Genomic DNA, 25,669 nt, shown 5'->3' on the forward strand with positions numbered 1-25,669 from the left:
ATCCTATATCAGTGATGCTGGATGTGGCCTTGCATAACGTTTCACTGTAAATCCTATATCAGTGATGCTGGAAGTGGCCTTGCATAACGTTTCACTGTAAATCCTATATCAGTGATGCTGGATGTGGCCTTGCATAACGTTTCACTGTAAATCCTATATCAGTGATGCTGGATGTGGCCTTGCATAACGTTTCACTGTAAATCCTATATCAGTGATGCTGTATGTGACCTTGCGCAGCATTTCACTGTAAAGGTTCTATATCAGTGATGCTGGATGTGACCTTGCATAGCGTTTCACTGTAAATGTTCTATATCAGTGATGCTGGGATGTGACCTTGCGTAACGTTTCACTGTAAAGATCCTATATCAGTGATGCTGGATGTGGCCTTGCGTAACGTTTCACTGTAAAGGTTCTATATCAGTGATGCTGGATGTGACCTTGCGTAGCGTTTCACTGTAAAGGTTCTATAACAGTGATGCTGGATGTGACCTTGCGTAGCGTTTCACTGTAAAGGTTCTATATCAGTGATGCTGGATGTGACCTTGCGTAACGTTTCACTGTAAAGGTTCTATATCATTGATGCTGGGATGTCACCTTGCGTAACGTTTCACTGTAAATCCTATATCAGTGATGCTGGATGTGACCTTGCGTAGCATTTCACTGTAAAGTTCTATATCAGGGATGCTGGATGTGACCTTGCGTAACATTTCACTGTAAAGGTTCTATATCAGTGATGCTGGATGTGACCTTGCGTAGAGTTTCACTGTAAAGGTTCTATATCAGTGATGCTGGATGTGACCTTGCGTAACGTTTCACTGTAAAGGTTCTATATCATTGATGCTGGGATGTGACCTTGCGTAACGTTTCACTGTAAATCCTATATCAGTGATGCTGGATGTGGCCTTGCGTAACGTTTCACTGTAAAGGTCCTATATCAGTGATGCTGGTTGTGACCTTGCGTAGCGTTTCACTGTAAAGGTCCTATATCAGTGATGCTGGATGTGACCTTGCGTAGCATTTCACTGTAAAGGTTCTATATCAGGGATGCTGGATGTGACCTTGCGTAGCGTTTCACTGTAAAAGTTCTATATCAGTGATGCTGGATGTGGCCTTGCATAACGTTTCACTGTAAAGGTTCTATATCAGTGATGCTGGATGTGGCCTTGCATAACTTTTCACTGTAAAGGTTCTATATCAGTGATGCTGGATGTGACCTTGCGTAAACGTTTCACTGTAAAGGTTCTATATCAGTGATGCTGGATGTGACCTTGCGTAGCGTTTCACTGTAAAGGTCCTATATCAGTGATGCTGGATGTGACCTTGCGTAACATTTCACTGTAAAGGTTCCCTATCAGTGATGCTGGATGTGACCTTGCGTAGCGTTTCACTGTAAAAGTTCTATATCAGTGATGCTGGATGTGACCTTGCGTAACATTTCACTGTAAAGGTTCTATATCATTGATGCTGGGATGTCACCTTGCATAACGTTTCACTGTAAATCCTATATCAGTGATGCTGGATGTGGCCTTGCATAACGTTTCACTGTAAAGGTCCTATATCAGTGATGCTGGATGTGACCTTGCGTAGCATTTCACTGTAAAGGTTCTATATCAGGGATGCTGGATGTGACCTTGCGTAACATTTCACTGTAAAGGTTCTATATCAGTGATGCTGGATGTGACCGTGCGTAGAGTTTCACTGTAAAGGTTCTATATCAGTGATGCTGGATGTGACCTTGCGTAACGTTTCACTGTAAATCCTATATCAGTGATGCTGGATGTGGCCTTGCGTAACGTTTAACTGTAAAGGTCCTATATCAGTGATGCTGGATGTGACCTTGCGTAGCGTTTCACTGTAAAGGTCCTATATCAGTGATGCTGGATGTGACCTTGCGTAGCATTTCACTGTAAATGTTCTATATCAGGGATGCTGGATGTGACCTTGCATAGCGTTTCACTGTAAAGGTTCTATATCAGTGATGCTGGATGTGACCTTGCGTAGCGTTTCACTGTAAAAGTTCTATATCAGTGATGCTGGATGTGACCTTGCGTAAACGTTTCACTGTAAAGGTTCTATATCAGTGATGCTGGATGTGACCTTGCGTAGCGTTTCACTGTAAAGGTTCTATATCAGTGATGCTGGATGTGATCTTGCGTAACATTTCACTGTAAACATCCTATATAAGTGATGCTGGATGTGACCTTGCGTAACGTTTCACTGTAAAGGTTCTATATCAGTGATGCTGGATGTGACCTTGCGCAGCATTTCACTGTAAAGGTTCTATATCAGTGATGCTGGATGTGACCTTGCGTAACATTTCACTGTAAACATCCTATATCAGTGATGCTGGATGTGACCTTGCGTAACGTTTCACTGTAAAGATCCTATATCAATGATGCTGGATGTGTCCTCAGTGTTTCATTCTCATCAGTTTTGCTGGTCAGCTCAAAGGTGTACTGAGGAAGAGGAATGCTGCAATGTTCCACATCGTTTCAAGAGGAATGCTGCAATGTTCCACATAATTTCAAGAGGAATGCTGCAATGTTCCACATCGTTTCAAGAGGAATGCTGCAATGTTCCACATCGTTTCAAGAGGAATGTTTAAAAAAATTTTTTTTTACTGGGATTGTTCTGTGAACATATTTTAATCCCACATGACATTGTTTGTGTGTGTTTTTATATGATCTGTTAATAGCCTAATTCATATTTTTGTAATGATGAAATGTTACCTTTTTTTATTTGTGTTTGTGTCAACTGTCAATCTTGTGTGTTACTTTGTGTGTTACTAGTAACACTAATGGAATTGTCTTATGAGGGTATTCAATCTGCTGTACTTGATAATGGAATATATTTGTATGTTTTTTTTGTGTGTGGGGGGGAATCAGAACACTGTATTTAATGATTTTCTTAATTAAAACAAATCCTTATTCATTCACCATATAACTTTTTTCCACAAGCGTAATGTATATTTCTGATTTGCTGAATCCCATCAGCAGCCTATGGTTAAACTCAGATCCTAATTCCATAGAACAGGGCTATTGACCAAATCTGTGTTGTTGAGCATTCTAAGCAAAGATGTGAAATGAGTGTCAGTCTGCAGAGAGATGGGCAATTATTATTATTATTATTATTATTATTGTTATTATTAATAATTGTTTTTACATTTAGCAGTGAAGACTTTGAATTAAACATTTTAGCCTAATTACAATGCACAATCAAACTGAAAGGGTGGAGCTTTCATGCTCATCAGCAAATGTAGACGAATACGAGATGAGGATGCATGCGCAATAAACCCTGAGTAGTGGGGCGAAGGGAGGGGGGGACCGGGGACCGGGGCAGGCGATGCTGTCAGCGAAAGGATTCACTGTGCCTGAATAGAAGTAGCGGTCTTATCCATCCCATATAGACATGAAATGCTTTTTCTAAGACATCTCAGCGGACTTGCCAGTTGCTAGAAGTAGCCTAGTTATTTATTTTATTTCTATAATAGGATATTATAAAGTCCAAGATATTAGTTTAGTTATCGACCGGGGTCACAATGCTACCGTCTTCATCATCGGGGCTGGTGCAGATGGAAGGATGTGGGGCGGAGGCGCGAGATACCCAAAAAATGCAGGTAATAGATGCTCTTCCGTTACATATTTGAGACCTTTTTCAACGATTACAGAAGTAACATTGTAGACATAACGAGGTCAAGGTGAGACGTTTTTATTTTTCCCTGCACATATTTGTGCCGGCCGGTTTTGGTGTAGGTAGGCTATGCTGTGTGAAATCAAAGGGCCGACCCCTCCCAAAATCTCGCTATTCTTGCCATTGATAGGAAAACCCAGTTTCGGTGAGATTTTGGCAGCTAAAATAATGATTGGATCTCAGTTGAACAAACCTGATTAGAGGTTTGGTTATCTGGTACGTCATCTTAGATTGTATATGTCATTTTGTCACTTTTTTTGTATTTATTTCAGCGCTACGTTGTTTCTAGAAATTCAATAATCTATGCACTATAAATTAATAAGATCAGGCCTTGACTAAATGGTCCCACCAAGTAGCCCGATTTCATAAACCTTAGCATATTTTTAAATATCTATAAAGAAAATTGTATTTCAAGCAAGATGACACGGTGGGCCTGTTTAAAACAGTGGGACTGTTGTTTTTTGTATCTTTGGCAGAGCGCAGGTAGAAAGTGGGTGAAAGTGGGACACGTGCTTTAACAATAGGCTAGTCAAGGCAATTTTGGATCAGAACGTCCCTGGCATTGCACGGATGTCAGGGAAGAGCTTCCTGTAGCCGTTATAGAATAATTGGTAAGAAAATCTAAGTCTATCCTGCCCTAACGGATAATGACCCAATATAGGCCACATACTACCTATTGAATGTACTCTGGATTGTAGATGGACCATTGTTTTCCATGTACGCTATTACCAATATAATAAACCATGTAGAAGCAGCTCCCTTGTCTGTCCAACAAACTAAAACTATGGGGAGATAGTCCCACAGCAGATCATAGGAGACTGAAACTATAGGGAGATAGTCCCACAGCAGATCACAGGAGACTGAAACTATAGGGAGATAGTCCCACAGCAGATCATAGGAGACTGAAACTATAGGGAGATAGTCCCACAGCAGATCATAGGAGACTGAAACTATAGGGAGATAGTCCTACAGCAGATCATAGAGACTGAAACTATAGGGAGATAGTCCCACAGCAGATCATAGGAGACTGAAACTATAGTGAGATAGTCCCACAGCAGATCATAGGAGACTGAAACTATGAGGAGATAGTCATATAGCAGATCATAGGAGTCCCGTGTGTCTTAGTTGGTAGAGCACAGCTCTTGCAACGCCAGGGTTGTGGGTTCAATTCCCACGGGGGACCATTATGAGAATGTATGCACTCAATACTGTCTAGTTGCTCTATATGACAGTGTATTCTAAATGAGTAACATCTGTGTTGGAACAGTGTATTGACTGAAGGAAACTGTCTTAGTGTAGTGAGTCCAGTGTCCTATCCTTTCATACCCTACAACAACAAAGGACCATGGATTACTGTCATCAATTAACTACACTTAAATGGATTGTGCTTGCAGGTTTATTTGTGACCTGCATATGATTGTATTGTAGAACGTGAACCCAATTCCTTCCTGTTTCCTCAGTGCATGAAACTGACTGAAGAGAGAGATGAAGCAGAGAGCCAGCTGAAACACATCAAGAGAGGTGAGTTCCAGACACTAACACACACACACACACACACACATTTGATCAAATAACATTTTATTAGTGACATGCACTGGATACAACAACCTTACAGAGAAACGTTTACTTACGAGCCCCTAACCAACAATGCAGTTTAAAAAAAATACAAATAAGAAATCAAAGTAACAGGTAATTAAAGAGCAGCAGTAATATAACAATAGCAAGACTATACACAGGGGGCTACCGGTACAGAGTCAATGTGCAGGGGCACCGGTTAGTTGAAGTAATATGTACATGTAGGTAGAGTTATTAAAGTGACTATGCATAGATGATAACAACAGAGAGTAGCAGAGATGTAAGAGATGGAGTGGGGAGTGGGGGGGGGGCTGTTACACACATTACCCTTCCTCACACCTCTCTACACACCCCTCTGGTGATGACCGCCTCTCCAAACCGGCTCCTGAATGGGTGTGTGTAAGAAGGTATCTCAGTTTCCATGACTACTCAGACCTTCGGCCAACCATAGTCATGGATTTGTGTTTTGGCGACCCTGCCCAGTTCTTCCTAGCAACATGTAATAAAATACCACAGTAGCTCCATTAACAATTGATTTGGTAAGGAACAAGGTTACAGGGTTGAGTTCTGGAGCGCTGACAGACTGCCTGATTTCATTATGCGAGGTAAGAAAGACAATAATCGCTCAACGTTCACAGCTACAGTATACTGTAGGTTTAAAGTGTAGCATTAGTATGACAGGGGTTGTTGTGCTACTTTCTCACAGCTTTCAGCTGGCTGTCTTTTGGCAATGTTGTATTATAGGCTACGTCATCGGCATTTTGTTCAGATGGTTGGCTGGATCGTTACCAGTCAAGTTCCTGAAATGCTCCTGCTTGATTCTCGTAGGATAGGTAAATCATGTAAGAAATGTTTACCTTTTGATGTGCTGCATTAAATCATTTTTCTTACATAACCTAATAAAGTTAGATGTTAGATGTTTGTCTCTCTCCTCAACCAAGCTGGGACCAATTCCGCTGAACAGTTTCAGCTTCCCAGACAGGTACAGACAGACTTTAAACAGAGAGGTAACCTATTTCGTTTTGCTGACCTTTAACCTAAACAATAGGTCATCAAAGACAGGTTGCTCTGAATTATGACTGTACACACCTAGACACCATAGGAGCCTTCCGCCAGGGCCAAGAGAACAATAGTGTCTAAAACGTGTTATTACCAGGTCTTATTATAATCATCAGGGGGACGTGTCTCTCCCCTGTCCCCTGCTGTGGTCGGCATTCATTCATCTCCGATGAGAACCACCACAAGTCACCACGACAACACCTTGTGTTATTTCACTGCATTATTCAAATCCTCAGTTATGAATGATTCATTACTAGAGAAAGAAAGGGGCTGCTCCTGTGTTCCAGTCTGGCATCTATTCTATTGTGGCCCTTCACTCAGAGTGATACTGTATATTTTATAGGTACATTATACTCAAGTCAATATGATATGGGGAAATAAGCTTTTAAAATATAATTTCAAGTTGACATGCACTTCAAACAAGAGATATTAGTAACTACAATTTATCATACAATTACCATTGGTTATATAATCTCTGAAGATTGAGATTATTTAAATTGTACTTTTATTTTACTAGGCAAGTCAGTTAAGAACAAATTCTTATTTTCAATGACGGCCTAGGAACAGTGGGTTAACTGCCTGTTCAGGGGCAGAACAACAGATTTTGTACCTTGTCAGCTCGGGGATTTGAATTTACAACCTTTCGGTTACTAGTCCAATGCTCTAACCACTAGGCTACCCTGCCACCCCTATAGTTCTGAAAGTATAGGCTATAGCTATTTGCTTTGCTAGGACCAAAAGTTGGCGGATTACGTTCAAACAACAATAATACTTACAAGACCTCGTCGCTGACAAACAAGCAGACTCAGGCCTGCAGCGTTGGTTCTGTACTTCTCTGACGCAGCGAGCCAGCATGACGCTGTAAATGTCCCTGCTGATTGGCCTAGCTTTTACCTCCTCTCCCACCTGACAGCGGTAAATGTCCCTGCTGATTGGCCTAGCTTACCTCCTCTCCCACCTGACAGCGGTAAATGTCCCTGCTGATTGGCCTAGCTTACCTCCTCTCCCACCTGACAGCGGTAAATGTCCCTGCTGATTGGCCTAGCTTTTACCTCCTCTCCCACCTGACAGCGGTAAATGTCCCTGCTGATTGGCCTAGCTTTTACCTCCTCTCCCATCTGACAGCGGTAAATGTCCCTGCTGATTGGCCTAGCTTTTACCTCCTCTCCCACCTGACAGCGGTAAATGTCCCTGCTGATTGGCCTAGCTTTTACCTCCTCTCCCACCTGACAGCGGTAAATGTCCCTGCTGATTGGCCTAGCTTTTACCTCCTCTCCCATCTGACAGCGGTAAATGTCCCTGCTGATTGGCCTAGCTTCTACCTCCTCTCCCACCTGACAGCGGTAAATGTCCCTGCTGATTGGCCTAGCTTACCTCCTCTCCCACCTGACAGCGGTAAATGTCCCTGCTGATTGGCCTAGCTTTTACCTCCTCTCCCACCTGACAGCGGTAAATGTCCCTGCTGATTGGCCTAGCTTTTACCTCCTCTCCCACCTGACAGCGGTAAGTGTCCCTGCTGATTGGCCTAGCTTTTACCTCCTCTCCCACCTGACAGCGGTAAGTGTCCCTGCTGATTGGCCTAGCTTTTACCTCCTCTCCCACCTGACAGCGGTAAATGTCCCTGCTGATTGGCCTAGCTTACCTCCTCTCCCACCTGACAGCGGTAAATGTCCCTGCTGATTGGCCTAGCTTTTACCTCCTCTCCCACCTGACAGCGGTAAATGTCCCTGCTGATTGGCCTAGCTTTTACCTCCTCTCCCACCTGACAGCGGTAAGTGTCCCTGCTGATTGGCCTAGCTTTTACCTCCTCTCCCACCTGACAGCGGTAAGTGTCCCTGCTGATTGGCCTAGCTTTTACCTCCTCTCCCACCTGACAGCGGTAAGTGTCCCTGCTGATTGGCCTAGCTTTTACCTCCTCTCCCACCTGACAGCGGTAAGTGTTGCTCTAAGTAGGGAATAGGGCCCTATCTAAAGTAGTACTCAATGTAGGGAATAGGGCCCTATCTAAAGTAGTGCTCAATGTAGGGAATAGGGCCCTATCTAAAGTAGTGCTCAATGTAGGGAATAGGGCCCTATCTAAAGTAGTGCTCAATGTAGGGAATAGGGCCCTATCTAAAGTAGTGCTCAATGTAGGGAATAGGGCCCTATCTAAAGTAGTGCTCAATGTAGGGAATAGGGCCCTATCTAAAGTAGTGCTCAATGTAGGGAATAGGGCCCTATCTAAAGTAGTGCTCAATGTAGGGAATAGGGCCCTATCTAAAGTAGTACTCAATGTAGGGAATAGGGCCCTATCTAAAGTAGTACTCAATGTAGGGAATAGGGCCCTATCTAAAGTAGTACTCAATGTAGGGAATAGGGCCCTATCTAAAGTAGTACTCAATGTAGGGAATAGGGCCCTATCTAAAGTAGTACTCAATGTAGGGAATAGGGCCCTATCTAAAGTAGTGCTCAATGTAGGGAATAGGGCCCTATCTAAAGTAGTTGCTCTATGTAGGGAATAGGGCCCTATCTAAAGTAGTTGCTCTTTGTAAGGAATAGGGTGCCCTTTGGGACACGATGACTTGCTCAGCGCTCCTCCACAGAGTATATGACACCATGTTAAAGGCAGGTTTTTGGAGTCAACATTGAGTTCATGGAACATTAAAGCATAGAGGAGTTATTGACCTAGAATCTCTACCACAATACAGACACACAGCCCCTCCAGCTCTGCTCTTCTTCTACTCTCATTACAGAAATACTGGACGTGGAGACTATCCAGGGAGTCAGAGAGGAGTAGTTTAACCGCAGGACAGCTATAGAGATCAGCCTGTCGTCATGTGTGTGTGCTGCAGAACTTTCCTACTGCTCCTAAGCGTGATAACAAGCAAAATCTTCGATCCCCTTTCCCAGAATTCTCAGGGACTCATGCATGCTCAGTGTCAGACATCAGGGTTAGGATCGACCTACTGCTTTGCAAATATGGTGTAATCAAGCTGGGGATAATATGCAGAGGCATGTGTGTTCAGAAGGCATTAGAGCAAATGGGGCGGCAGGGTAGCCTTGTGGTTAGAGCGTTGGACTAGTAACCGGAAGGTTGCAAGTTCAAATCCCAGAGCTGACAAGGTACAAATCTGTCGTTCTGCCCCTGAACAGGCAGTTAACCCACTGTTCCTAGGCTTTTGTTCTTAACTGACTTGCCGAGTTAAATAAAGGTTAAATAAAGGTTAAAATAATAAAATGAATGAATAAGCATGAACATTTTGAATATTGCGTTAAGATGTTGGGTTTTTTGCAACGGAACAATATAGTACATGAATAAACACAGAGGTTGTTTAGGCACAACACAGAGGTTGTTTAGGCACAACACAGAGGTTGTTTAGGCACAACACAGAGGTTGTTTAGGCACAACACAGAGGTTGTTTAGGCACAACACAGAGGTTGTTTAGGCACAACACAGAGGTTGTTTAGGCACAACACAGAGGTTGTTTAGGCACAACACAGAGGTTGTTTAGGCACAACACAGAGGTTGTTTAGGCACAACACAGAGGTTGTTTAGGCACAACACAGAGGTTGTTTAGGCACAACACAGAGGTTGTTTAGGCACAACACGGAGGTTGTTTAGGCACAACACAGAGGTTGTTTAGGCACAACACAGAGGTTGTTTAGGCACAACACAGAGGTTGTTTAGGCACAACACAGAGGGGGAGTTTAGGCACAACACAGAGGTTGTTTAGGCACAACACAGAGGTTGTTTAGGCACAACACAGAGGTTGTTTAGGCACAACACAGAGGTTGTTTAGGCACAACACAGAGGTTGTTTAGGCACAACACAGAGGGGGAGTTTAGGCACAACACAGAGGTTGTTTAGGCACAACACAGAGGTTGTTTAGGCACAACACAGAGGTTGTTTAGGCACAACACAGAGGTTGTTTAGGCACAACACAGAGGGGGAGTTTAGGCACAACACAGAGGGGGAGTTTAGGCACAACACAGAGGGGGAGTTTAGGCACAACACAGAGGGGGAGTTTAGGCACAACACAGAGGTTGTTTAGGCACAACACAGAGGTTGTTTAGGCACAACACAGAGGTTGTTTAGGCACAACACAGAGGTTGTTTAGGCACAACACAGAGGTTGTTTAGGCACAACACAGAGGTTGTTTAGGGACAACACAGAGGTTGTTTAGGCACAACACAGAGGTTGTTTAGGCACAACACAGAGGTTGTTTAGGGACAACACAGAGGTTGTTTAGGCACAACACAGAGGTTGTTTAGGCACAACACAGAGGTTGCTTAGGCACAACACAGAGGTTGCTTAGGCACAACACAGAGGTTGCTTAGGCACAACACAGAGGTTGTTTAGGCACAACACAGAGGTTGTTTAGGCACAACACAGAGGTTGCTTAGGCACAACACAGAGGGGGAGTTTAGCAGACTAGGTAGCGGAGTAGGTAGCGGACTAGGTAGCGGACTAGGTAGCAGAGTAGGTAGCAGACTAGGTAGCAGAGTAGGTAGCAGACTAGGTAGCAGACTAGGTAGTGGACTAGGCAGCGGACTAGGTAGCGGACTAGGTAGCGGACTAGGTAGCGGACTAGGCAGCGGACTAGGTAGCGGACTAGGTAGTGGACTAGGTGGCGGACTAGGTAGTGGACTAGGTAGCGGACTAGGTAGCGGACTAGGCAGCGGACTAGGCAGCGGACTAGGCAGCGGACTAGGTAGCGGACTAGGTAGCGGACTAGGTAGGCTGTTGGATCCCTAGTTGGATTGGTGTCACGATGAAATGGATGAAACCAGATTCTCCCTTGAGGGGCCAGTTGTACTGTAGTAGTATAGACACTGTAAACTAAGGAGCATTTCAATAGTTAACAAATGATGGACATGTGGGTGTTCTGGGTGTGCCAATATGCAATGTGTATGTGCATATGGGAGAATGATTGCACCTCTTTTCCTGACAACAACAGCACCCCCCCCCCCCCCCCCCCCCCCCCAAACAAATCTAAGAGCATTTTAAGCACTGTAGCCTTTGTTTTGAAACAAAAAATTACCACTGGCACAAATGCAGGAGAAGCTTACATTTTCAATGGAACCACATGGACCTTAGTTAATCTGATTTAGAGTATTTAGTAGCCAGAGGAAATACTAATGATTTACAATGAAAAAAGAGCCTGAGCCATCCTAGTCTCCGGTGCAACACGATCTGGCTACATTAGCATGTCACATGGACCCTGTTACAGTTCTGTCTGTAGACAGAGGGAAACTGAATAGCTCAGTAGGGAGAAGGGGAAATAGATGGAAACTGAATAGCTCAGTAGGGAGAAGGGGAAATAGAGGGAAACTAAATAGCTCAGTAGGGAGAAGGGGAAATAGAGGGAAACTGAATAGCTCAGTAGGGAGAAGGGGAAATAGATGGAAACTGAATAGCTCAGTAGGGAGAAGGGGAAATAGAGGGAAACTAAATAGCTCAGTAGGGAGAAGGGGAAATAGAGGGAAACTGAATAGCTCAGTAGGGAGAAGGGGAAATAGAGGGAAACTAAATAGCTCAGTAGGGAGAAGGGGAAATAGAGGGAAACTGAATAGCTCAGTAGGGAGAAGGGGAAATAGAGGGAAACTAAATAGCTCAGTAGGGAGAAGGGGAAATAGAGGGAAACTGAATAGCTCAGTAGGGAGAAGGGGAAATAGAGTAACACAATAGACATGTTTCCTCTCATTCAGTCAGTCATTTATTCAGTCAGTCATTCATTCTTTAAAATAGGAGTCAAATCGTACCATAAACAATAAAACTAACTGCAATGTAATGTTTTTGTATTCCAGTTTCCCAAATGGTGATCGAGGAGGTGAGCGTTCTGCAGACGCAGCTGGAGATAGAAAAATCCTGCAGAGAAAATGCTGAGGCCCTTGCCACCAAGGTAAGACACTGACACTGCTTGACTTAGTAGTTGAGGCCCTTGCCACCAAGGTAAGAGGCTGACTGCTTGACTTAGTAGTTGAGGCCCTTGCCACCAAGGTAAGACACTGACTGCTTGACTTAGTAGTTGAGGCCCTTGCCACCAAGGTAAGACACTGACTGCTTGACTTAGTAGTTGAGGCCCTTGCCACCAAGGTAAGACACTGACACTGCTTGGCTTAGTAGTTGAGGCCCTTGCCACCAAGGTAAGAGGCTGACACTGCTTGACTTAGTAGTTGAGGCCCTTGCCACCAAGGTAAGACACTGACACTGCTTGGCTTACTAATTAAGTAGTGGTAAACCATTACTTCCTGGGCCCTGGGCCCTGCCAAGAGGTGGTGATTCAAAAAGACAAGCATTTTTACATGTTTGTTGGTATAATGTTTATTTCCATAAGCCATACACTTGTAGGCTACAGTACATACATATCTTACAATATTACAGTCAACATGCCAAATCAGTGTATGTTTCTGTGTGCTATTGGCCTCTGTTATCAGCTTGACATAATTTGTCTTTATCATATATAATCCAGTGTGTGTTGTTTGTCCCACAGTTGAACAGTGAGAACAGGAAGCTGAAGTATCTGAGCCTGTCGTCTCGACCCTGTCTGGATGAGATGCTACCTAGTATCACAGACTGCATACCTCTGGAAGAGGAGATGGAAACACAGGACACCAGCCCTGACCCCTACAGCCAGTACCAACAGCAGGGTAAAGGTACCAGACCCGTACACAGACAGTACCGGGTACCTACCAGACCAGTACACAGACAGTACCGGGTAGCTACTAGACCCGTACACAGACAGTACCGGGTAGCTACCGGACCCATACACAGACAGTACCGGGTAGCTACTAGACCCGTACACAGACAGTACCGGGTAGCTACCGGACCCGTACACAGACAGTACCGGGTAGCTACCAGACCCGTACACAGACAGTACCGGGTACCTACCAGACCAGTACACAGACAGTACCGGGTACCTACCAGACCAGTACACAGACAGTACCGGGTACCTACCAGACCCATACACAGACAGTACCGGGTACCTACCAGACCAGTACACAGACAGTACCGGGTACCTACCAGACCAGTACACAGGCAGTACCGGGTACCTACCAGACCAGTACACAGACAGTACCGGGTAGCTACCAGACCAGTACACAGACAGTACTGGGTACCTACCAGACCCGTACACAGACCGGAACACAGGACACCAGCCCTGACCAACAGCAGGTCAACACTATATCAGACCCTTTGTCTAAATTTGTCTTTACAGGGTAATGGACTGACTGCAATGAAATGATGTTGTGCCTGTACAGCATATTAGGTTTCATCTACCATTTTTTCTAATGGTATTTCCAGTAGCAAGATAAACCATGTTAAAATGTTAAAGTAACAGAGATGTATGCCAGAATATTAGATGTAATGTTGAGATGTCATCACGTCGTGTCACCCAGGAACCTGTTTCAAGATAAACCATGTTAAAATGCCAGAGTAATAGAACTATATGTTAGAATCTTAGTCGTGAAGAGATGTCATCACGTGGTGTCACCCAGGAACCTGTTTCAAGATAAACCATGTTAAAATGCCAGAGTAATAGAACTATATGTTAGAATCTTAGTCGTGAAGAGATGTCATCACGTGGTGTCACCCAGGAACCTGTTTCAAGATAAACCATGTTAAAATGCCAGAGTAATAGAACTATATGTTAGAATCTTAGTCGTGAAGAGATGTCATCACGTGGTGTCACCCAGGAACCTGTTTCAAGATAAACCATGTTAAAATTCCAGAGTAATAGAACTATATGTTAGAATCTTAGTCGTGAAGAGATGTCATCACGTGGTGTCACCCAGGAACCTGTTTCAAGATAAACCATGTTAAAATGCCAGAGTAATAGAACTATATGTTAGAATCTTAGTCGTGAAGAGATGTCATCACGTGGTGTCACCCAGGAACCTGTTTCAAGATAAACCATGTTAAAATGCCAGAGTAATAGAACTATATGTTAGAATCTTAGTCGTGAAGAGATGTCATCACGTGGTGTCACCCAGGAACCTGTTTCAAGATAAACCATGTTAAAATGCCAGAGTAATAGAACTATATGTTAGAATCTTAGTCGTGAAGAGATGTCATCACGTGGTGTCACCCAGGAACCTGTTTCAAGATAAACCATGTTAAAATGCCAGAGTAATAGAACTATATGTTAGAATCTTAGTCGTGAAGAGATGTCATCACGTGGTGTCACCCAGGAACCTGTTTCAAGATAAACCATGTTAAAATGCCAGAGTAATAGAACTATATGTTAGAATCTTAGTCGTGAAGAGATGTCATCACGTGGTGTCACCCAGGAACCTCTTTCTTCCCCTCCAGAGCTGCAGGAGACAGTGAGCACTCTGCTGGAGGAGAAGAAGTGGCTCGCCTGTCAGCTTCAAGAGCAGCAGAGACAGATTGAAGAGCTAACAGCCCTGGTGAGTATCCACTACCAGGCCTGGAAATCAATACCTCACAGGAGGACAGTCTCAGACAGGCACAGAAAGTGTCTCTGTCTGCTTGGGGCGGGATTCTGAGGGCTGCTGAGAGGTCTTGTATTATACTATGTAAGTTTGAATGCAGAATATCTGTCTAGATTTTTCATAGTTTTGATATGTACACTGAACAAAAATATAACTGAGTTACAGTTCATATGAGGAAATCAGTCAACTGAAATAAATTCATTAGGTCCTAATCTATGGATTTCACATGACTGGGAATACAGATATGCATCTGTTGGTCACAGACACCTTAAAATAAAAGGTAGGAGCGTGGATCAGAAAACCAGTCAGTATCTGGTGTGACCACCATTTGCCTCATGCAGCGTGACACATCTGCTTCACTTAGAGTTGATCAGGCTGTTGATTGTGACATGTGGAATGTTGTCCCACTCCTCTTCAATGGCTGTGTGAAGTTGCTGGATATTGGCGGGAACCGGAACACGCTGTCGTACACGTCGATCCAGAGCATCCCAAACATGCTCAATGGGTGACATGTTTGGTGAGTTAAATGCAAACCCACAGTTTCATCAGCTGTCCGGGTGGCTCGTGTCAGACCATCCCGCAGGCGAAGCTGGATGTGGAGGTCCTGGACTGATTTGGTTACACATGGTCTGCAGTTGTGAGGCCGGTTGGACGTACTGCCAAATTCTCTAAAACGACATTGTAGGCAGTTTATGGTAGAGAAATTAACATTGAATTATCTGTCAACAGCTCTGGTGGACATTTTTTTAGTCAGCATGCCAATTGCACGCTCCCTCAGATCTTGAGACATATGTGGCATTGTTGTGTCACAAAACAGCACATTTTAGAGTAGCATTTTATTGTCCAGAGCACAAGGTGCACCTGTGTAATGATCATGCTGTTTAATCCATTTCTTGAAGTCAGGTGGATGGATTATCTTGGCAAAGGAGAAAAATTCTCACTAACAGGGATGTAAACAAATTTGTGTACAAAATTTGAGAGAAATAAGCTTTTTGTGCAGTATGGAACATTTCTGGGATCTTTTATTTCAGCTCATGAAACATGGGACCAACACTTTACATGTTGTGTTTATATTTTTGTTCAGTGTATTATATTCTCAGTCGTGTTGAAGCACCATAAACCTGGATTGTTTCTGTTTGATTTTGTAGACTGAGAAGGAGCAGGCTGAAATTAAGGAGCTTCACAAAACCATGGAGCAACAAGGCAAGACCATCAAGAGGTTCAATAGAGGTGAGTTACATGACAGTCTATACACGACCCACTGTGTTCATATCAGTACATGACAGTCTATACACGACCCACTGTGTTCATATCAGTACATGACAGTCTATACACGACCCACTGTGTTCATATCAGTACATGACAGTCTATACACGACCCACTGTGTTCATATCAGTACATGACAGTCTATACACGACCCACTGTGTTCATATCAGTACATGACAGTCTATACACGACCCACTGTGTTCATATCAGTACATGACAGTCTATACACGACCCACTGTGTTCATATCAGTACATGACAGTCTATACACGACCCACTGTGTTCATATCAGTACATGACAGTCTATACACGACCCACTGTGTTCATATCAGTACATGACAGTCTATACACGACCCACTGTGTTCATATCAGTACATGACAGTCTATACACGACCCACTGTGTTCATATCAGTACATGACAGTCTATACACGACCCACTGTGTTCATATCAGTACATGACAGTCTATACACGACCCACTGTGTTCATATCAGTACATGACGGTCTATCCACGACCCACTGTGTTCATATCAGTACATGACGGTCTATCCACGACCCACTGTGTTCATATCAGTACATGACAGTCTACACACGACCCACTGTGTTCATATCAGTACATGACAGTCTATACACGACCCACTGTGTTCATATCAGTACATGACAGTCTATACACGACCCACTGTGTTCATATCAGTACATGACAGTCTATACACGACCCACTGTGTTCATATCAGTACATGACAGTCTATACACGACCCACTGTGTTCATATCAGTACATGACAGTCTATACACGACCCACTGTGTTCATATCAGTACATGACAGTCTATACACGACCCACTGTGTTCATATCAGTACATGACAGTCTATACACGACCCACTGTGTTCATATCAGTACATGACAGTCTATACACGACCCACTGTGTTCATATCAGTACATGACAGTCTATACACGACCCACTGTGTTCATATCAGTACATGACAGTCTACACACGACCCACTGTGTTCATATCAGTACATGACAGTCTATACACGACCCACTGTGTTCATATCAGTACATGACGGTCTATACACGACCCACTGTGTTCATATCAGTACATGACGGTCTATACACGACCCACTGTGTTCATATCAGTACATGACAGTCTATACACGACCCACTGTGTTCATATCAGTACATGACAGTCTATACACGACCCACTGTGTTCACATCAGTACATGACAGTCTTACCACGACCCACTGTGTTCATATCAGTACATGACAGTCTACCCACGACCCACTGTGTTCATATCAGTACATGACAGTCTATACACGACCCACTGTGTTCATATCAGTACATGACAGTCTATACACGACCCACTGTGTTCATGTCAGTACATGACAGTCTACACACAACCCACTGTGTTCACATCAGTACATGACAGTCTACACACGACCCACTGTGTTCATATCAGTACATGACAGTCTATACACGACCCACTGTGTTCATATGATTCTGGTTGGCTACTGTTAATCATATGTAGTGCAGAATGTATAGACCAGGGAATGTGGTGTAGTAGCCTTCGGGACAGTTACATTTAATACCAGTTATACTGTATATAGAGAGATACAATGTGTGCATTGATTTATATGCCTCTATGAGGCACTGCCACAAGAGCTGTACTAAACTCCTGTCAGCTTTCTATAAGGTAATATATGTGGGGGTGGCTGTGTAGCTGGCAGCTGGCTGTCTTCCTGTAAAGACCAGGCCCTCCCAACACACACACACACACACACACACACACACACACACACACACACACACACACACACACACACACACACACACACACACACACACACACACACACTGCTCACCATCCTTAATCAACTGTCGAGGGCATGCTACTGCTCCACGGACTCCCCCTCAGAGACTTCATCCTGGTAGAGAGGGGGCTACACAGCAGATGGCCCTCTTCTTTCTCCTCTGCTGTTACTATATTACAGTGATCTGGAAACAGCTTCAGGCTTTCTATATTTTATTGTTTTACTGTGGTTATGCTTTAATCCCTAGTTATCTCTCTCATCTCTCTCCTCTCATCTCTCTCTCTCTTTAGTGTCTGTGATGGCTACTACAGAGTTTGAGGAGATGAAGGAGCAGCTGGATTTGGAGCAGAGCCTGAGGGTGAAGGCTGAGACGTATGCCCACGAGGTAGACAGACAGACAGACAGACAGACAGACAGACAGACAGACAGACAGACAGACAGACAGACAGACAGACAGACAGACAGACAGACAGACAGACAGACAGACAGACAGACAGACAGACAGACAGACAGACAGACAGACAGGCAAGGGAAGGGAAGACTGGGATAATGACACTGTACTGTGCCATTATCTTAAATCACCATGTTAATAAATTACTTGTACAAATGTTTGTTGTCTTTAGCTACGTGTGATAGCTAACATCTCCAAATGTTTGGAGTCCTAGTCTGGGGACTGACAGCAGCAACAGTATTAGTCCTAGTCTGGGGACTGACAGCAGCAACAGTATTAGTCCTAGTCTGGGGACTGACAGCAGCAACAGTATTAGTCCTAGTCAGGGGACTGACAGCATCAACAGTACTAGTCCTAGTCTGGGGACTGACAGCATCAACAGTATTAGTCCTAGTCTGGGGACTGACAGCAGCAGCACAGACTCAGCAATGCTTTGAAGGACACACATTTGCTTGGGGGAACCACAGCCACAGTAGTGGTGTGTACTGTTACGCTGCTTGGCCTGAGGCTGGAGAGGGGGGTTCTCTGGAGAATGCTGGCTGTGGTTGTTGACCATTTATATAAAAACAACGCATGCTTACTTCCTGCTTCATGCTACAGTCTAATGCATCTATATCCTGCTTCATGCTACAGTCTAATGCTTCTTTATCCTGCTTCATGCTACAGTCTACTGCTTCCATATCCTGTTTCATGCTACAGTCTACTGCTTCCATATCCTGCTTCATGCTACAGTCTAACTCTTCCATATCCTGCTTCACGCTACAGTCTAATGCTTCCATATCCTGCTTCATGCTACAGTCTAATGCTTCCATATCCTGCTTCTTGCTACAGTCTAATGCTTCCATATCCTGCTTCATGCTACAGTCTAATGCTTCTATATCCTGCTTCATGCTACAGTCTAATGCTTCCATATCCTGCTTCATGCTACAGTCTTAACTCTTCCATATCCTGCTTCTTGCTACAGTCTAAAGCTTCTTTATCCTGCTTCATGCTACAGTCTAATGCTTCCATATCCTGCTTCATGCTACAGTCTAATGCTTCCATTGCCTGCTTCATGCTACAGTCTAATGCTTCTTTATCCTGCTTCATGCTACAGTCTAATGCTTCCATATCCAGAGAACCTGGGTCTGTTGTCTTTTAAAACACCTGCTCATTCCCTCACTCCCTCCCCTCCTCCCTTCCTCCCTCCCTCCCATCCTCCCTTCCTCACTCTCTCCCCTCTTCCCTCCCTCCCCCTCCTCCCCCTCCCTCCCTTCCTCACTCCCTCCCCTCCTCCCGTCCTCACTCTCTCCCCTCCTCCCCTCCTCCCTTCCTCCCTCCCCCCTCCCTCCCTTCCTCACTCCCTCCCTTCCTCACTCCCTCCCCTCCTCCCTTCCTCCATCCCTCCCCTCCTCCCCCCTCCCCTCCCTCGTCCCCTCCTTCTCTCTCGTCCTCCAGATGTTGGTGAAGCAGAAAGAGGCTAACAGACAGAGTATGATCCTGCTGCAGAACGCTGACCCCAGCCTGCAGCTGATCAAGGCTCTGGAGGACGTGGCTAATGTTACCAAGACTCTGGAGCAGGAGAGACTGCAGCATCACCAGAAGGTAGGTCATGGACAGACGGACTGGCTGTCTGTCTGTCTGACTCCCTCCCTCCCTCCCTCCCTCCCTCCCTCCCTCCCTCCCTCCCTCCCTCCCTCCCTCCCTCCCTCCCTCCCTCCCTCCCTCCCTCCCTCCCTCCCTCACAGGACTACTACAGTTATAGGTAGCATCACCAGAAGGTAAGCCTCACAGTCCCAGTCTGACTCCTAGATAGATACAGTATATATCTCTATGGTCTGACTACCCACACTGGTTTCCCATGCAGCAGTTGCTGTACTGCAGCTGTGGCCAAACCTGCAAAGTCATCACCTCTCAGATCTCCACCCCCAGTACCCACAACACATGACATGGGGCTATGATGGGTGTTTGTTTGAAGCTGTCCAGCCCACAGGATTCCTCCCTAATTAATCTGGCAGCGATCATAAACTACCATCTTCCCCTCTCTGACAGTATATTATATTTTCCTACAGACCAACCGACTGACCGACAGACAGACAGACAGCAGGCCACATTACAGACATATGTCTGACAGATCTAGCTTCTGTAACTGATCTTTCTCAGCACCATGTAGACAAGCTGATCTTTATTACAAACAGAAACAGTCCTCGGCACTCCCCCTCAGACCATTCTGCAGGTGAAGAAGACAGATATGGATGTCCTGGGCTTATAGTGTAGAAATTAACATTAAATTCTATGGCAACAGCTCTGGTCGGCATTCCTGCAGTCAGCATGCCAATTGCATGCTCTCTCAGTGGCATTGTGTTGTGTGACAAAACTGGACATTTTAAAGTGGCCTTTTATTGTCCCCAGCACAAGGTGCACCTGTGTAATGATCATGCTGTTAAATCAGCTTCTTGATATGCCACACCTGTCAGGTGGATGGATTATCTTGGCAAAGGAGAAATGCTCACTAACAGGGATGGAAACACATTTGTGTACAACATTTGAGAGAAATACGCTTTTTTTGTATATGGAAAATGTCTGGGATTTTTTATTTCAGCTCATGAAACATGGGACCAACACTTTACATGTTGTGTTTATATTTTTATTCAGTGTATTATATTCTCAGTCGTGTTGAAGCACCATAAACCTGGATTGTTTCTGTTTTACCAGCCTTTCTGCTGCTGTTGCGTTTATAGTTTTCTTCAGTGTAGTTTTAGCAAGGCAAAGAGCAGAATTGCTAATCTTGAACACATAATGAGTAGTTCTTTGGGTGCAAGGTGATTTTGTAAATCAGTGATTCTGCGCAGTCCAACTGACCGGGGAGGTCCGTGGGGCAACGCACAATTGGCCCAGCGTCGTCCGGGTTAGGGAGGGCTTGGCCGGTAGGGATATCCTTGACTCCTTGCTCACCAGCGACTCCTGCCGGGCGCAGTGCACGCTAACCAAGGTTGCCACGTGCACGGTTTTTCGACTGGCTTCCGGGTTGGATGCGCGCTGTGTTAAGAAGCAGTGCGGCTTGGTTGGGTTGTGTATTGGAGGACCCATGACTTTCAACCTTCGTCTCTCCGAGCCCGTACGGGAGTTGTAGTGATGAGACAAGATAGTAATATAGTCTTTTTTAAATGATTTTTTATTTTACCCCCTTTTTCTCCCCAATTTCTTGGTATCCAATTGTTTTAGTAGCTACTATCTTGTCTCATCGCTACAACTGGACGGCACTGGGCCATTTGTGCGTTGCCCCACGGACCTCCCGGTCGCGGCCGGTTGCGACAGAGCCTGGGCGCGAACCCAGAGTCTCTGGTGGCACAGCAGGACTGCCCTTAACCACTGCGCCACCCGGGAGGCCCCAACTGAAATATAGTCAATCTGGATCTCCATTCATATCCATGTAGGTGAAGGCTCTGGAGGCTGAGCTACAGGAGTACTCTCTGAAACAGCAGATAGCAGAGCTGCAGAGCCAGCTGGAACTGATGGAGGAGGAGAAGAGAGAGACAGATGGATGTCTGCAGGAAGTAGAGAAGAAGAACCGTGACCTAGAGAAAAGAGGTGAGGAGGACACCTACGGGCTGTCAATCACATCACACTGTGGGTAACCACAGATTGGATTCCTACAGCTTTGTGAAGGAATACGTCTCCAGCAGTACCAGTAGAATAACTGGTTGTCCATCTTCTCATGTTAAAAGACTGGTGACCCAGGCTTCATCTAACACATCTGTCTTTTACATCTTTAGTGCAAGAGCTGCTGCAGGTCCAGAAGAGCGCTGAGCCCTCACCAGGCCATGAACCAGGGATCGCCCCACCCCCCGCCCCTGTTCCCCAGCCCCCTCCACCCCCACCACCACCCCCTCCCCCTCCTCCACCCCCTCCCCCATCGCGATGCAACCCCCTAAGGTAAGACAATAGACTATTATTATGTTGTGTACAGGCTTGCATGGAGGGATGAATGCTCCAACCACCAATCTGTCTAATCATACTGAGTTTAATTGACTGTTTTCATTCAATAGCTCACTGATTGCAATCATGAGGAAATCATCCAAGGGTTCAAAGGGAGGATCCCCGAAGTTGGAACAAACTCCTGGTAGGTTTGAAATCACTGAGAATCAAATCTGCACATGCCAGAATAATATAGAACATAGAGAAAATGATTCAAATAGTCATTCATAACTGAGGAATTTCTTATTTTAAAATCTTTACAATATTATCCATCTCTCCTTGTCTTGTAGAAGGAGGTGCAGAAGGAGGTGCAGAAGGAGGTACAGATGATGTCAAAGTGAAGGCAGTCAATGAGATGATGGAGAGGATTAAACATGGAGTGGTTCTGAGGCCTGTCAAGGGAGGAGACACTAAGGTGAAGAGGTCAACAGTTCATGTTTTGTTTAAATAATTGTCTTGGAAAAGTGTGGAAATATAGACTCTACTTGATGTTCTCAAACTGTGGAAATATAGACACTACATAATGTTCTCAAACTGTGGAAATATAGACACTACATAATGTTCTCAAACTGTGGAAATATAGACTCTACTTGATGTTCTCAAACTGTGGAAATATAGACACTACATAATGTTCTCAAACTTTGGAAATATAGACTCTACTTGATGTTCTCAAACTGTGGAAATATAGACACTACATAATGTTCTCAAACTGTGGAAATATAGACTCTACTTAATGTTCTCAAACTGTGGAAATATAGACTATGTAATGTTCTCAAACTGATTACTCCCTTATTTCTCCAACCATGTCATGTTTTTTAATCAACTGACTGTCTCCCCAAAGAGAGTTGCCGTAAAAGTGAGTATATTGACTTTTACATCAATTTTGTGAAAGGGAAGTCTCCCGGGATCCTAAAATCACAACAAAACAGCATGCTAACCCCCACATCACAGGGATAATCCACATCATATGGTACTAGAGTGAGATGGATTATAGCAGTTCTGTTATTAATCTCTCACTAAAACCAGTCTTCATGTTTGGCTTTTGGCATGGGGCTCTTTCTCTTTGTGTAACATTGTCCATGGATTACCTCACAGTGTAGACTGACAGACACCACATGGCTGCGGCTTTCATTCCATTTACCGGTATATTATATTGATTGACACAATCACCATGACAACTTGCAGGCTCCGAGGGGCTATGAGGAGAAAATCAATAAAAAATGGCCTCCAGCTTTCAAATGTAGACCAGCTATGTGATAAAAGCTACCACCAGTTGCCAGGCCCGAGGTGTGCGTGAGCACATAATTCAAATGTGTGTTATGTCCTGTTTATTAACTTAGTTGATGTATTAATAGCATTCTCTCAACCCCTAGCAACCTCCAGTCATGGAAGAAAAGTTGCCACAGGAGAGTGCCATGGAAGAACTGAAAGGCATTCTGGTATGTTAATAATTTTTATTTTATTAGCCTTATTATAAGACATTATAAAAGCTCATATATGCTTTTAATAAGTGACAACAACCTATATATCTGTTACCAACAGTAAAACATGTTGTATGTGTTTCTGGCCCCCCCCAGGAGACAGTGAAGAAGAGTCCCAGTCGGGGGTCTCAGGAGTCGGTCCCGCCCCCCCCAGGGAAGAGCCCTGTCAGCAGTGAGCTAGAGGTCATCCTCAGGCGGAGACGTAAACAGGCCTGTGACTCCAGAGATGGAGGTAGCACCACCATTCGTCTGTTTGTTGACATTTCTTTCATTCTCCTAAAATAGCTATGAATAGACTATTTGAGTGGTGTGCTGAAATAGCTGTGACTATTCTACATATCCCCACCAGAGGGCTCAATACACTCTGTCGTGATCATTTGCATACAGTACTCTAATGGTTAAACTATAGACCAGGGCATGCATGATGTCACTATTCATTAGGGGTGAGCCACATTCACGTGTTGTGAATTCAATAATAATTAGACAGTGTAGTCTTTGTAACCAGTTCTTAGTCAATCAACAGTGTGTTATCTTTGCCTTTTGAATATTGTCCAGGGACAACCAAGTATCATGAACCAGTTTAGATGTCAGGCCTACAGTGTGGTTGGTAGAAATCTGCATCACTGTTTACTTTGTAAAATGCCAGTCAAAATATGTTATTGTTTATGCTCCTAGATCATATAGTAATCTAGTGCAGATAATAACCCACAGAGAGAGTTAACATGCTGTTCTCTTACATCATGTCCCTACTAACCCCTTTGTCTCGCTCCCTCAGATGAGAGCAGGGACGGACAAATAAGCAAGGTTTCGTCCTCTGACAGCCTGAACGGGAGGCACAGCCAGAGCTCCCACAGCTCTGACAGCTCAGGCAAAGAGCCAGAGGGGCCTACAGGACCAGGGCCTGGGCAGAGCCCCAGAGAGCCAGCCTCCCCCAGCGGAAGGGGCCCCGGCCCAGCCGTAGCAGCCAGGCGCAGGTCAGACTCTGGCCAAGAGCCCCAAGCAGGGTCCTGGCAAGACAGGAGGTCCCGTACTTCTTTGTCTGAGAAAGAGGCCTACTCCGAGGCGCCGGTAACCAATGGATGCATTGTCAGGTAATGTACATCCATTATGGTGACTATCATCATGTTAATTATTTCAACTAAATTGGCTCACATATCATAGGCAGAACTACGAAATGTCTCTGGTTTGAATACCCTAGCCGACAAAGTGAAACACCTGTCGATGTGCCCTTGAGCAAGGCACTTAACCCTAATTTGCTCCAGGGGCGCAGGACTACTGTGGCAGATTCTTATAAACAACACATTTCACTGCACCTATCCGGTGTGTAACAATAAAACATTATTTTATTCTATTAACATTATTCTATTAAATACTTTGTTGGGGTATCTTTTTGTTGGTGCAGAATTCATGTATGAAAATAAAAAGGACTTTTGAAAGAGGACTCACCCTTGTTGTTGTGTTCCAACAGTGGGGAGGAGCCTGAGAAGGAGAAGCCTGAGAAATGGGCACCACCACAGGCCAACGGAATCAGCCACCTTAACCCTAGTCTGACTATGGAGACAGACACGCATGCCACACTGTCTCCCAGCCTCTCCGCAGTGCCCAACCCACTCAGCGGGAATGGGAGTACAGATGCAGAGTGTTGAAGGTCGGCTCCAGGGGTCCCTGGGCAACCAGGAAGGCAGGCGTGCTGAGGAAAGCTGCACAATTTGCACAGAATCTCAGTTATCTGCAGTTAGAGACACTTCATTATAAAAAAGTGTTAGGTTATTTTATTTGATGCGCAAACGATCTCAATCGGATGTGTCTTTGTGTCATCATCTGATGAAATGCACTGTTTTAGAATCCAACCTTTTTTGATCAGTTCTTTCTCTTCTTCCTCACATCCTGTTATAGTGAACAGGAATGGAATGATACTTCTAATCTACAGTATAGCACAAGCTTATTTGATGCAA

The 25,669-nt window shown here is 44.6% G+C and overlaps 1 protein-coding gene across 1 annotated transcript; it reads left to right on the plus strand.

Annotated features, from left to right (window-relative positions):
* Positions 1-3,339: 3,339 nt before the first annotated feature.
* LOC109878029 (shootin-1-like) lies at positions 3,340-25,375 on the plus strand. Its single transcript, XM_031789590.1, has 17 exons — positions 3,340-3,616; positions 5,151-5,211; positions 12,112-12,206; positions 12,798-12,960; positions 14,615-14,712; positions 15,906-15,987; positions 18,116-18,210; positions 19,714-19,860; positions 21,693-21,846; positions 22,032-22,191; positions 22,305-22,378; positions 22,524-22,648; positions 23,075-23,089; positions 23,607-23,672; positions 23,811-23,946; positions 24,490-24,805; positions 25,183-25,375. Exons 1-17 carry the CDS (start codon positions 3,539-3,541, stop codon positions 25,358-25,360), a joined length of 2,043 nt encoding a protein of 680 aa, XP_031645450.1. The 5' UTR covers positions 3,340-3,538; the 3' UTR covers positions 25,361-25,375.
* The last annotated feature ends 294 nt before the right edge of the window (positions 25,376-25,669 follow it).

This window comes from Oncorhynchus kisutch, linkage group LG15 (assembly GCF_002021735.2).
Source record: "Oncorhynchus kisutch isolate 150728-3 linkage group LG15, Okis_V2, whole genome shotgun sequence".
In the NCBI taxonomy this organism is placed as follows: Eukaryota; Metazoa; Chordata; class Actinopteri; order Salmoniformes; family Salmonidae; genus Oncorhynchus; species Oncorhynchus kisutch.